The sequence below is a fragment of the Erythrolamprus reginae genome, chromosome 4, assembly GCF_031021105.1.
Source record: "Erythrolamprus reginae isolate rEryReg1 chromosome 4, rEryReg1.hap1, whole genome shotgun sequence".
Classification (NCBI taxonomy): Eukaryota; Metazoa; Chordata; class Lepidosauria; order Squamata; family Dipsadidae; genus Erythrolamprus; species Erythrolamprus reginae.
The window spans coordinates 136,868,736-136,883,327 of NC_091953.1; the positions used below are offsets into that span (position 1 = coordinate 136,868,736).

General features: G+C 42.7%; 1 protein-coding gene across 4 annotated transcripts in view; it reads right to left on the reverse strand.

Moving 5' to 3' along the window:
- Positions 1-14,592, reverse strand: part of ENOX1 (ecto-NOX disulfide-thiol exchanger 1) — a 400,166-nt gene that overhangs the window by 9,789 nt on the left and 375,785 nt on the right. For all 4 annotated transcript variants that reach the window (XM_070751411.1, XM_070751410.1, XM_070751412.1 and 1 more), the window contains one exon: positions 12,684-12,740. In XM_070751411.1, coding sequence (XP_070607512.1) covers positions 12,684-12,740 — 57 coding nt within the window. The remainder of the gene's footprint in view (positions 1-12,683; positions 12,741-14,592) is intronic.

The following is a 14,592-nucleotide window of genomic DNA, read 5'->3' on the forward strand; positions in this document are numbered from 1 at the left end:
TGAAGAGCAACTGGACTTTGTTTCCCCTTGAAGACGTTTCGCTTCCCATCCAAGAAGCTTCAGGACTGTTCTGTAGAACAGAAGAAACTTCTTAGATGAGAAGTGAAAGGTCTTCAAAGAAAAACAAAAAAAGTACAATTGCCTCTTTAGAAAAACGCCTTCAGGACGTCCTGAATAAATGTCTGTCCACTCTTTTTCTCCCAAACGCTCCTCTGGGTGGTAGGCTTTCCCACGGATTACCGTATTTTTCGGACTATACGACGCACCTAAGTTTGGGGAAAAGAATCTGCTTACCAGATATTCATCTGGCTTGAGTCCTTAGTCTGGTCAGTTTTAGCACATTATTTTATCCCAGGTTTAGGGCTTTACAAAAACTTTATTTGGAGAGAGTAACAATGAAAGAGCTTGCAAGACACTAAGAGCTAGGAACACCATTATCACCTGGAAAGAAACATTCGGAGCAAGTAGAGCAATGGAAAAAAACCCTGCAAAGACTTAGGGCTTGGAAAACATTCTTTGCAGAGAGTAACAATGAAAGAGCTTGTAAACTGGGAAGAGCTGGGAACATTGTTAGCACTTGGTTAGGGCTGGAAAGAAACTTATTCTGAGCAAGTTAGAGCAATGAAAACCCCCCTGCAAAGACTTAGAACTTGGAAAACATTATTCGCAGAGAGTAACAATGAAAAAGCCTGCAAAGTAAGAGCTGGGAAGATGATTAGCACCTAGTTAGGGCTGGAAAAAATATCTTTTAAATTGTTACATTCAGATTATAAGACACACCCAAATTATCAGCTTCTTTTCGGGAGGAAAAAGGTGCATTTTATACTCCGAAAAATACAGTAATTCTTCTCACTGTCAGGTAATTTCTCTTAGTAAAGCTTGTTCAATTATAAACCTTGGCTTGTTTGTTACTTAAGAGTTCGCATTCGTGGAGTGAACGCGGCGCCTTTGGTTAATTTATGGTTCAATATAAGCTGCCTAGAATAAAACTCAATTTCCACCTGAACTCATAAAACCCAGGACTCAATTGAAGCTGTGTTGTGTGGGTGTCGCTGGTCGATGCCGATGAACTCAACGGGGTGTGATATTGTGGTTCTCTTAAGCCGTGCTGAGAAACCAACTTTCCTGGGAGAAGCACCTTAAAAGTTTATCGAGCAAGTGTGGAAAATATAAATGTCTTTTGTGCGTTTAGATTTAATGGAGACCGTCACAACGCCTCTGGCATTCTAAAAGGACATAAGATCAAGCAGCATCGTTGTCTTTGGAAATGAAAAATAATAGATCACTGAGGACTAGAATCTTATATAAATGTCAAGGAAAGACAGAGGAGGAGGATTTGAAATTGGATGGACACAAGACTCCCCCATAATTGCTGGTTCATCTGAAGACCTCCTGTGCTGATATGCTAGAGCAGTGTTTCCCAACCTTGGCCACTTTTTAATTTATTTTTATTTTATTTATTTATTCATTGGTCCAATACACAAATACATAGGAAGAAAAATAGACATGTGGTAATATATATAAGGGTAAACGTGAACTTAGAGGAGAGGATATATGAAAGGAAGAGAATATATATGATAGGTGAAAGAAAGGAAAGACAATTGGACAGGGGACGAAAGACACACCAGTGCACTTATGTATGCCCCTTACTGACCTCTTAGAAACCTGGAGAGGTCAATCGTGGAGAGTCTAAGGGAGAAATGTTGGGGGTTAGGGGTTGACACAATTGAGTCCGGTAATGAGTTCCACGCTTCGATAACTCGATTGTTGAAATCATATTTTTTACAGTCAAGTTTGGAGCGGTTCGTATTAAGTTTGAATCTGTTGCGTGCTCTTGTGTTGTTGCGGTTGAAGCTGAAGTAGTAATTGACCGGTAGGACGTTGCAGCATATGATCTTGTGGGCAACACTCAAATCATGTTTTAGGCGCCGTAGTTCTAGGCTTTCTAGGCCCAGGATTGTTAGTCTATTTTCGTAGGATATTCCGTTTCGAGTGGAGGAGTGAAGGGCTCTTCTGGTGAAATATCTTTGGACATTTTCAAGGGTGTTGATGTCTGAGATGTGGTATGGGTTCCAGACAGATGAGCTGGCTGGGGAATTCTGGGAGTTGAAGTCCAGATATCTTCAGGTTGCCAAGGTTGGGAAACACTGTGCTAGAGGGATATTCAGCTCACATTAAGAGCTGTTTCTTTAAGAGTTTGCATTAGAAGATTGATGGCAGAAAAAGACCTCATGGTCCATCTAGTCTGCCCTTATTTCCCGTATATTATCTTAGGATGGATATATGTTTATCTCAGGCTTGTTTAAATTCAGTTCCTGTGGATTTACCAACCACGTATGCTGGACGTTTGTTCCAAGCATCTACTACTCTTTAAGTAAAATAATACTTTACATAACTTTATTTTACTTTTATTTGATTGCATCTAGAAACTCAGATATAACAGTCTCTGGAGAGGAGCAGCATACAAATCTAATAAACAAACAAACAAACAAATAAAATAAAATAAAATAAAATAATAAAATAATAAAATAAAAATAAAAATAAAAATAACATAACATAACATAACATAAATAAAATAAAATAAAACAAAACATGTTGGACCAGTCCACATATTTAAAAACCACAAACCCTAGCAAATACATTTCCAATTGTTTATGCCTGGTAAATATTCAACTGGGCTAGCCCTTTGTGATTTAATGCGCTGACTGAGACCAGCCAATCTGGGCAGCTTGTATTTAATTCAAATTTCGCTCACAGGGTCACAGGTTCAAAATTCTGCATGAAAACCTCAAACAACAAAACATATGTTGCCATTCAGATATTAAGCGAGGAACGGTGTAGCTAATGGGCTTCTAACATGAAAGCCACCTATTAGATTTTAATTAGACCTAAAATTTCCATACGGCGATCACGACTGAACAGTATTTTCTTTTGCTGTTTTTTGAGGTTCCTTATAGAAAGAAAAGGCAGTTTTCTTTTTATAAAAAAAGATGGATTGGTTTGCAAAAGAGGAGTAACATTAATTACTATTGTAATCCGAGGACGACCTGTAGTAAGATGGTTCAGCATAGTGTTGGTGAAACATTTTTAGTTCGGGTGCCAAAAGGGTGTGGGTGTGTAGAGGTGGGTAGCAGGCAGGATGGGGTGGCACGCAGTTCCACTGGCAGAAATGAAGATGTGTGCATAGCTCCAGCTGATCGGCAGCTGTCACTTCCTGGATTAGTGGTCTCAACTCAGCTCTCCTTTTTTCCCCTGCTATTGCTGCTGCTGCATCTGGGCTCCTTGCTTTTTTCCTCTTTCCTCCTTCCTGGCCTCGGACGAGCTTCCCTCTCTCCTGCCTGGCTCCCCTCCAGCCTCACGTGGCCACCTCCCGCCTGAGGTGCAAGCAGAAGGGATGGGTGGAAGCGGCGCTGGCAGCATTTATGCTTCTGGCAGCACCCATTCGCCTAGCGACCCAGACTGAGGTGGAGAGCGACCCAGGAAGGAGAGTGCGGGAAACGCGAAGCAAATGAAAAGTCACAAATCCAAAGTAAAATAGAAGCAAAACACCCTTTTGGTAGTCCAAGTGCTCACCTCCAAAGCAAGAGACTTGAATGCGGTGAAAAACAAGAAGCAAACACAAAGCAATGAACAAGCAGCTGTGAAGACGTCACAGCCACTCTCCTTCAAGTGTTCTCAACTCACGCACTTGACTATGGTTTAGCTTCAGAGTCCTGGAATCAATGCAAAGATAATCCTTGGAGAATCCTGAGATAAAACCACTTCCTCTTTCACCAAATGGATAAACTTCCACACTCAGAGGCCAGAACGCTGGCAATTTAACAGCAGCCCCAATTAGTCAAACCACACCCAACCACAGGTGAAACTCCCTTATCTCCTGAAGTATTTCCGCAGCTGCTCTTTCCTAGTCATTGCCCTGCGATTGCATACGTCAATGAATGTCTCTTGATCCGAATGCAGCGAGGATAATGAGGATGATGAATTAATAATAATAATAATAATAATAATAATAATTTATTGGATTTGTATGCCATCCCTCTCCACAGACTCGGGGCGGCTAACAACAATAATAAACACAACATGTACAATCAAATAATAAAAAATAACTAAAAACCCCTATTATAAAACCAAACATACACACAAACATACCATGCATAACTTGTAATGGCCTAGGGGGAAGAGCTATCTCAACTCCCCCATGACTGGCGGTATAAATGAGTCTTGAGTAGTTTACGAAAGACAGGGAGGGTGGGGGCAGTTCTAATCTCCGGGGGGAGTTGGTTCCAGAGGGCCAGGGCCGCCACAGAGAAGGCTCTTCCCCTGGGGCCCGCCAAACGACATTGTTTAGTCGAATTAATCCCTACTGGGCTGTCTTCCATGACTCTCTCTGAGGATCCCATTTCACATTCACTCTCTGCTTCAGACGCTTCGCTGTCAGAAGCAGTCGACAGTAAAACTGTCTTCGGAGAGGGGCGGCATACAAATCCAAATAATAAATAAAATAAATAAATAAACTGGCCTCTGACCCTGGGAGGATTCACCCACATCCACCCCCACAGTCCTTGGGGCAGGAGCTGGCCCAGAGCCAACCACAACAGCAGGACAGTGTCCCCTCCCCCCGGTTCCGGGAGCAAGCCACCCCTGGGCTCCACATGCCGCCATCACAGTTCTAGCATTTTACTAACTAGATTGTTGCTCAAACTGACTTCCATAATGTACTTGTTTATTTTCTAGACTATTTAATATCACGGGAGCTTTTTCATTACGGTTTTATCTACATCCCAGCCTTGCTGAACGGTGCTGGAGACAGATTAAAAATATTTCTTTTTTTCAATTTCCTTCCCCGTATTATTATCGTTATTATCATTATAAGATTTGTTTTTTCCTTTTGGCATTTCGTCCCTGTATCTCATTTTCCAGGCCAGCACCGTGGAAACCCATTAATAAACGACTACAGATGTCAAAGTCATCAGAAAAACAAAACAAGTGGAGGATGAAATAGTTATTCTAAAAGAAATGTTCTCCGAGAGAAAATGGAGGGGGAAAAATAAACTTATTGGAGCTTCCCAGAGCAATTAAGAATGATGATTAAAGATAGAGAAGCGACGGAGAAGAAGTCTATCAAGGAACACCAAACTCAAAACAAAACAGAAACAGACCAAGGAAGATCTCGGATGAGGGCATGACATATTTGAATGGCTGGGCCACTCCCAGAAGTGACCTTGGGGTTCCACAGGGTACCAATCTAAATAGGACCCGCTATATAGAATGCTGGTGAGACCACATTTGGAATACTGTGTTCAGTTCTGGAGACCTCGCCTACAAAAAGATACTGACAAAATTGAAGGGGTCCAAAGACGGGCTACAAGAATGGTGGAAGGTCTTAAGCATAAAACGTATCAGGAAAGACTTCATGAACTCAATCTGTATAGTCTGGAGGACAGAAGAAAAAGGGGGGACATGATCGAAACATTTAAATATATTAAAGGGTTAAATAAGGTTCAGGAGGAAAGTGTTTTTAATAGAAAAGTGAACACGAGAACATGGGGACACAATCTGAAGTTAGTTGGGGGAAAGATCAAAAGCAACATGAGAAAACATTATTTTACTGAAAGAGTAGTAGATCCTTGGAACAAACTTCCAGCAGACGTGGTAGATAAATCCACAGTAACTGAATTTAAACATGCCTGGGATAAACAGATCCATCCTAAGATAAAATACAGAAAATAATATAAGGGCAGACTAGATGGACCATGAGGTCTTTTTCTGCCCTCAGACTTCTATGTTTCTATGACCCCAATTTCTGAAAAAATAAAATAAAATCTGGAACCCACCTCATCCAGAGGTGGGTTCCAGTTTTGGGTTGCTACCTGGACCAGGGTGGGAGGGAACAGAATCCCAGTAGTGAAAATGGAGCTCCATGCGCATCTCTGAGTGACCGGCAGGCGCATCAGAGCGAGATTTGGCTTTTGTGCATGCACAGGAAGCAAAACCTTGCAAGAGGACATGTGGGCGCATGAGATTTTTGAGATTGTCGGTGGTTTTTTGCTTCTGCTGAAATTGCATGTGCTCCTGCATCTTCTCATTAAATTGGCTTCCTGCACATGCGCAGAAGCGAAATCTCACTCCGATGCATCTGTGTGTGTGCCGGACATGCGCTTATGCCTGCTGGTCACCCGGCAACCGCACCAGTAGTGGAGGTAAGCCGGAACCTCTGCCTGGTGGGTTCCTGCCGGCTCGGACTGGTTTTATAGAAACAGGAGCGGGAATTTCGCCCCCCTCACCAAACCTGCAAGAATGGCCTGTTGGCCACACCCCTAAACTGGCTCTCTCCGCCATCTTGTTTTTTGCTTCTGCGCATGGACGGAAGCTGAGTTTTTAACACTTCTCACGCGGCCTATGAGGAAGCGAACCGGCAGTGAGGTAAGTCAGAACACACTCTTGTCTTCATGTTATGACCGCAATTCAGCCCAAAGCGCGAAGCGAGACATTTCTTGAGCCAATGTTGCCCCATTTTACGCACCACTCTTGCCACAGTTGTGCAGCGAATCACTGTAGTTGTTGAATTAGAAACATGGTCATTAAAAGAATCTGGCTTTTCCTATGGGCTTCGCTCGTTGGAAGGTCGCAAAAGGGGAAGACATAATGACACTGCAATGGTCATAAGTATGAGTCACTTGCCAAGTATCTGAGTTTTGTTCACTTGAACACTGGGATGCGGAAACAGTGGTAAGAGTGAAAAATGGCCACAGGTAACGTTTTACGGTGCTCTTCAAATGGTTACCAAATGAACTGTTGCAACCCAAGGACTGTTTGTAGAAGATTTACTATTTTGTTTGTGGAAGATCTATCTACATACTAGTCATAGAGCAAGAAAGAAAGAAAGAGAGGGACAGAGAGAAATACACTCACCCACACAGCGAGAGAGAGAGACAGAAAGAAAAATGAAAAAGAGAGTAAAAGAGAGAAGAGATAGAAAGAGTGGGAGAGAGACAGAGAGAAACTCAGAGAGACAGAAAGGGGGAGAGAGAAAGAAGAGAGAGAGAAAGAGGAGGAGAAAGAAAGAAAAAGTGATAGAGAGAGAAGAGAGAGAGAGGAAGAGAGAAAATAAAGAGAAACAAAGTGAGAGAGAAAGAGAAGAGAGAGAAAGAGGGAGAGAGAGAAAAGGGAGAGAAAAAGAGAAGAGAGAAAAAACAAAGGGAGAGAAAAAGAGAGAAGGGAAGAAAGAGTGTGAGAGAGAAACAGAGAGACAGAGAGACAGAAAGAGGAGGAGAAAGAAAGAGTGATAAAGGGAGAAAAGAGAAAGAGAGAAAGAGAGAGGGGGAATGAGAGAAAAATAAAGAGAAAGGGAGAGAGAGGAGAGAAAGAGGGTGGGAGAGAGAGAAATAAAAAAGAGAGAGAAAAACAAAGAGAGAAAGAGAAGGGAAGAATAAGAGAAATAAAAAAAGAGAGAAAAGTAAGAAAGTAAAGGGGAGGAGGGAGAATGAAAAATAAAGAGAAACAGAGAGAGAAGAAGAGAGAAAGAGGGAAGGAGAGAGAAAAACAGAAAACAAGAAAGAAAAAGAAACAGAGAGAGAGAGAAAGAGAGAGAGATAGAGAAAGACAGAGAGAAAGAGAAAAGTGGTCCCAATCTGCTTTCTTATTCCAATTTCAAACAAGCTCTACAAAGATGGTCTAAATTAGGGAAGGAATCTCTCCGCCCGCCCTTGCGTCCCAGATCTCGTCTGCTGACTACTAGGTGGGTATTTGTGCTAATTCCAGCTTGTCGTCTGTATCAAATAGGTACTAATCCCATTAAACGCATTACAGACCACTAATAACCCTGCGGAAGACTAAGCCCTCCTTCCCTCTGCAGACATTTTGATCTGCGAAAGACTCGCCGACGGAGGCGCCCCCAGGGAGGAAAGCTTGTCAACTTCTCTTGATTAACGCGTGTAATTCCGTCGTTCGCATTTCTCCAACGTCTTGCCGGGAGGTCTAAAACTATCCGGCGTTTGGAAAGAAACATTTGCTGTGCTGCGCCCTGCGCTCGACCCTCCTCGTCATCCAAGTGGCAGGCAGTCCTCAACTTACCGACCGTAATTCAGGCCCCAAATTTATGACGTTAAGTGAGATGTTTGTCGAGCGGGTTTTTTTCGACTTTTCTCTTGCCGCGGTCGTTCAAGGGAATCTTTATAGGTCTTAAATCAGGGACACGGTTGTTAAGTGAAAAGGGTGGGGAGGAATCTGGAGGGTCACAGCGGCTGGTTGCACTTATCCACATATTGGTGTGCTGCATGCACATCCTGCTGATTTGTAAACATGCGTGCCCGGGCACACATCCCCTTGAACGATTTTGCTTTTGCGCATGAGCAGGAAGCAAAAACATGCTAAAATATCGCTATGGAGTGCTTGCCCATCCGCGATTTTTGTGATTTTTTGCTTCGGCGCATGCATGGATGCAAAGAATCGCTGAGATCTCTTGCGCATGAGCATCCTCTTGCGAGATTTTTGCTTCTGGGCATGCACAGGAAATGAGAGAGGCCCAAAAATTCAGAAAAAACAGGTGGTGCCACCCGATGGATCAGCGAAGGCGGCTCTGAAGGGGTCGCACGCAAAATTGAGCATGCTGGTGGCCGCTACCAGAAAAGAGCTTCGGTGGGTAGCAACCCACCACTGCTCCCCTGGGGCAATGCAACCATCATAAATTTGAGCCATAAATACCAGTCAATTTTATTCACGTGATTGTGGGGAAGCTGTGACAGTCATAAGTGTGGAAAACAGTCATCCCTCACTTTTCTCAGAACTGCTGTAAGTCCGAACGGTCAGTCAACAGACTGATATATGTCAAGGTTCACCTGCATTTTGTATTAATAGCACTCGTTGAGTTGACCAGATCTCACCTACAGTTTCCGTAATTGTGATTTCTTTCAAGGTCAGTGAAAATTTTGGGAAACAAAATGTAAGGAAGGAGCCCATACATTTGTTTGTTTGTTTGTTTGTTTGTTTGTTTGGTTAGTTAGTTAGTTAGTTAGTTAGTTAGTTAGTTAGTTAGTTAGTTAGTTAGTTAGTTAGTTAGTTAGTTAGTAAAGTTTATATGCCACCCAATTCCAATGGACTCTGGGTGGCTCACAATAATAACAGGAATGAAAAACATTACAATAAAAAGATTACAATAACAACAGTAGAAATTTAAAATATAATAACAGCACTTAAAATCCTTCGGGATTGGGCAGCATTCAAGTTAAACAAACAAACAAACAAACAGAGGAGGAGGAAAAGGCGGAGGAGAAGAGAGGGAAGAAGAAGGAGAAAGAAGGAAGGAGAAGGAGAAAGAAAAGGAGGAGAAAGGAGGGAAGGAAGGAGTAGAAAGAGAAGGAGGAGAAGGGAAGGGAAGGAAAGGGAATGACAAAGAAAAGGAGAAGGAGAAGGAGAGAGGCAAGGGAAGGAGAATAAAAAGGATAACAAGAAAGAAAGGGAGAAGAGTGGGAAGGAAGAAAGGCAGAGGAAGAGAAGGAGGAGAGGGAGGCAAGGAAGGAGAAGGAAAAAGAATAAGAGAGGAAGGAGGGAAGGAGGGAAAGAAGGAAGGAAGGAAGGAAGGAAGGAAGGAAGGAAGGAAGGAAGGAAAGGATATTTTCCAACACCGCTATAGATGTCAAATATTGAAGTGGAAAATATTTGCCCTAGAATTGCTCTGACAAAATGGGAGGACCTGGAAGCCAAGACTGGGTCTTGTGTTCGGATTCTGACTTTCCTGTGAGTAGCTACGGAAAGAATGATCTCAAATGTAGTCATTTCGCTAAGCATGAGACCAATGGGCCTGGCACGTCCCCTTCCTTTGTTCTCAGGGGTGTTAAACATGAGCGGAAAACCGCTGCCAGCAAAATGGCTCATCCTTTGCCACACGACAAGGGATGTGTGTGTGTGTGTGTGTGTGAGACGCAACTGAAATGGAAAGACGGCGTCCCCCCAGGGCTCTTTTCCCGGCTTCATCACATTTGAGTTCTCGTTGGAGGATTAGACTTTCAAATTAATAGACTTCAGGGCAACTCTGTCACAAAGACCAACTACCGAAATATTGCCAGGTATTTAAAATACCTTTTCCAACTCATTCCCCCATTTCTGTGGAATTACAGATCCTCTCGCCCTGGGCCTTAACTTTTCATGGGTCCCAAGGCGGAGGTGGGTTCTAAGGAACCGGTGGCCCTGGGTTGCTGGAAATGGCAGCGACCCAGGCCTGCCACAACACCCCCCTGCAGCGACCCAGGCCTGTACACAACCACCCCCTGCACTGCCCCCCACATGCGCGCAGACCTCACGGAACTCTCCAAAGTTTTGGTGGGCCCATGGAGCCATTTTTTGCCCTCCCCAGGCTTCAGGAAAGCCTTTGGAAATGAACTTCTGATAGGCCCGTTGGGCTGTTTTTTGCCTTGCCAGGCTTCAGGAAAGCCTCTGGACTCTGTGGAGGGTGGAAAATGGACCCACTGGAAGATTGGGAATGAACTTCCGTTAGGCCCATCAGCTTGTTTTTCATCCTCCCCAGGCTTCAGGAAAGCCCCCTGAAGCCTGGGGAGGGCGAAAAATGGGCCCAAAGGGCCTATCGGAAGTTAATTAATAATAATAATTTATTAGATTTGTATACCACCCCTCTCCGAAGACTCGGGGTGGCTCACAACAATAATAAAACAATGTAACATTGAAACAAACCTAATATTGAGATACAAAATATATAAAAACCATTTCCAAACTTCTGGTAGGGCTGTTGGGTCTGGGTGTTTTGCCATCCACAAGCTCCAGAGGCTTTCCTAAAGCCTGGGGAGGGTGAAAATGACCTCTGTTAAGGAGTATGCAGAGTGATCCCTGAATTATCAAGGATGCACTTGCACAAAAGAAATGTAGAGTTCTAGCATATATCCAGCAGATAGTCAGGAGATACAAGAAATGTTTCACTCATACAAAAAACAGATACATTAAAGTGTATAAATAGTATTTACTTTAGCAAATATTGTAGTCAAGTTAAACAGTCCAGTCATACACAGTCAAATCAGTCGATATCTTTCAATACATTAACAATAAAGCCTTACATGTTCGGCTTACAAACACATAAACTATAATCAAACACACAGTTCTTACTACAGCAGTCACAATGAATCAGCAGTATCAAACAGAGAAATAACAGAAAGAATCGTGCTTCTGGCTCCCTCTTGTGGCCATCTGCAACACTAACTCTTAAAGCTATAGTGTTTCAATACATACAAGCATTCATTGTTAGCTTTTCTTATATATTGCCAAAACAAACTGTTATGTATATAGTACTAACAGGTTCCCCCACCCTACAGAAGGCCGAAAACCAGCTGGAGATGACATAGGGCAATGTCTCGTGTGCCCTTAGATATTGCTCTATGTGTCACCTGTGGCACACGTGCCATAGGTTCATCATCATGGCTCTAGATGGTGTACATCACTGGTGGGTTGCTCCGTGTGATAGAGAAAAAATCATTTTCTCTATCACACAATACTAGGAAGAGGTGCTCCTCCCTAAAGCTCACAGGTAAGAAAGTGAGGACAAAGAAAGGGAAATATTTCTTCATTGGTTGATGGAATTCACTTCCAGAAGAGGTCGTGACAGCATTCAGCCTTGATAGCTTCAAGGCAGGATTGGACAGATTCATGGAGGATGCCAAGAGTATCATAGGTGGTTATTGAAACGGATGTCCATGTGCCGCCTCTATGTTGGTTGAGGCAGGCAGGGTTCCCCTGGGTCCCATTTGTTGGGGGTCTGGGGAAAGGGAGGGTCTTGCCTTCTCTTTCTGCTCAAGATCCCTGTGGACAATTGGTGGGCCACTATGTGACACAGAATGCTGGACTCGATGGGCTTTGGTCTGATTCAGCAGGACTCTTCTTAGGTTCTTATGAGTTTGTGCACAAACCAGTAGTAAAGCATTTCAGAACCCACTACTGGTGTATATAATGTGCTTCAGTCTGAAGCAAACAGAGCCTCGGGGGTGCAGTGGTTAGAGTACAGTACTGCAGGCTACTTCTGCTGATCACCAGCTGCCAGCAGTTTGGCAGATCGAATCTCACCAAGTTCAAGGTGGACTCAGCCTTCCATCCTTCCCAAGTGGGTCAATTGAGGATCCAGATTGTTGGGGGAAAGAGGCTGCTTAGAGAAGGCTGTAAAAAAACTGTGAAGCGGTATATAAATCTAAATGCTATACTATCTGTTCCCCGCTGAAAGAGCTGGCCCAGGGCCAACCTCAACCCCATCGAACATAAATAAAAAAAATAAGCCAAATGTAACTAGAAGGTTGGGTTCTTCACATGAGGTCTAGAATGCTGAACGTTTTGAAATTAAAGCTGCGAAACCCATCTCCTGCTACTGAAAATTCAGGGCGGAAAATTTGAACCTCTACACAAATTAAGTTACACACGTTTCAGGCATATAAATATTTCAGCAATGTGAAATATTTTTTTTAAAAAACCAAAATCTTTGCCTTGATAAATGTATCAAAGCAAGGGAGCGGTTTCTTGTTAATTCTTGCAAGGCAAATTAAAAACAAACAACGAACCCATTCATTTATCTTGAAATAAGCACCCCGGTAGCACGCCTTCAATTCCGCAAAAGGTTACTCTTTGTTTAGGACCATTAATCCATTCAAAACCAGCTTTTATTTCCAAAACTCAAATCCAAAAATTGCACCTACCTTTGCCTGAGATTCATCATGGCCATTAGTCTCTAACTCCTTGGCATTTTTTTTTAACTGCAGAAGAGAGGGAAAAAACAACAACAAAGAATCAGGATTAGCGCATTTCACGCACAGTTATTGTTGATTTATAACGACATCACAAACAAAATATACGGAGCGTACAGCTCTAATGAGCTGTTTGGCAAAACCGGTTAGAAAGCAACCTAGTTAAGATCTGATAGGTTGGCTTTTTAAAAAAATAATAAAATAAAAAGGAGTCGAGCGCTTGTTATTTTTTTCCTTTCCTAAAAAAATAATAAGATTAGGGAGCCAGTCTCAAGGCGTAAGAGAAGGGTGCAAAACGGGCTTTCAAGAGTAATAAACGCTTTCATTTCCCTTTTGATTGCTATTAATTTGGAACTTTGCAAGCGATCGCAAAGTTGCTGGTAGCTAAATAGCAGGCAGCTTCATAATTGCTTCTGAGTTATGAGTTTTGGGGCATTTTTTTTTTTTTTTTTTTAAATGCCGTGATGGGATTTTTTTTCTGCTCCGGAACCGAATTGGGAAGATAAAGCAGCTCATTTCATGGCCTCAGTCTTCTCCATCCAGGAAAAAAAAAGAAAGAGAAATATTATTAGGGGAATAAAATTAAATCAAATGCCACACGGTCAGTATTGGGCTGCTCCTGTTGCGCCTGGGACCGCCGTTCGAGTAGCAGAAATGGCAATGCGGTTGCATCTGTGAATTTCTGCCACGCGTACATGTGCCCCCATGCGCTGCGCATGAGATTTTGCTTCTGCGCATGCACAGGAGCAAAGAAATAATTGAAAATCGCTGAAATCTCACGCGAGGAGTCTTGCATGCGCGGAAGTAAAGAAATCAGCAAATATCGCTGAAATCTCGTGCAGGTGAGCATTCCCGCACAAGATTTCACCGATTTGTTTGCTTCTGCGCATGCGCAGAAGCTAACTCTAACATAGGAGTACACCCACCCGCCACCGCATGCACGCATGCCCATGCCGACCTCCAAGACCGATCCATTAGGCTCTTCACTGCACGCGTTTACACAAATATATTGAAATGCTGAAATGTAGCGATGTGATTGTGGCATAGCGGAATAATGCTATCTGGTTTTTGGGGGGAAACTGAGCTATCCTGTTGCAAAGTGTACAGCGAGAGTTTAGTTTTGCAAGCATCATTATCTTATCTGTGGCAGCCCCGGCCCTCTGGAACCAACTCCCCCCTGAGATTAGAACTGCCCCCACCCTCCCTGTCTTTTGTAAACTACTCAAGACTCACTTATAGCGCCAGGCATGGGGGAGTTGAGATATTCCTCCCCCCTAGGCCATTACAAGTTATGCATGGTATGTTTGTGTGTATATTTGGTTTTATAATAAGGGTTTTTAGTTGTTTTATTATTGGATTGTTACATGCTGTTTTTAACATTGTTGTTAGCCGCCCCGAGTCTACGGAGAGGGGCGGCGTACAAATCCAATAAATTATTATTATTATTAATTATTATTAATGACATCCTAGTCCCTTGTGGGGCGAGGTCTAAACGGAGATAGCGGAGTGCTTACTATCTGGATACCTTCCCTGTCGCCAATGTGGAGTTATATGCTGATTATAAAAAGATCTTTATTTTATTTTATTTTTAAAAATAATCTTCATTAAATATATACATTTGAAAAAGGACATCAACTACACAGCATAACAATAATACGACTTGTACGGAAAAGAGAATAAGGAAAAGATTAAGAATGGAGAAAATAAAGTAAGAAATTTAAAGAAAGAAGATTAGGGGGAAAGAACGAGAAATGTTATGTCTATCTAGATGACATTTTGATCGCAAACAACCTATAATTTCAGTGGTATGGTAGCTGTAGATTTCCTCTCGGTTTTAGTTTTTATAGTAGTGTTGTTAGCA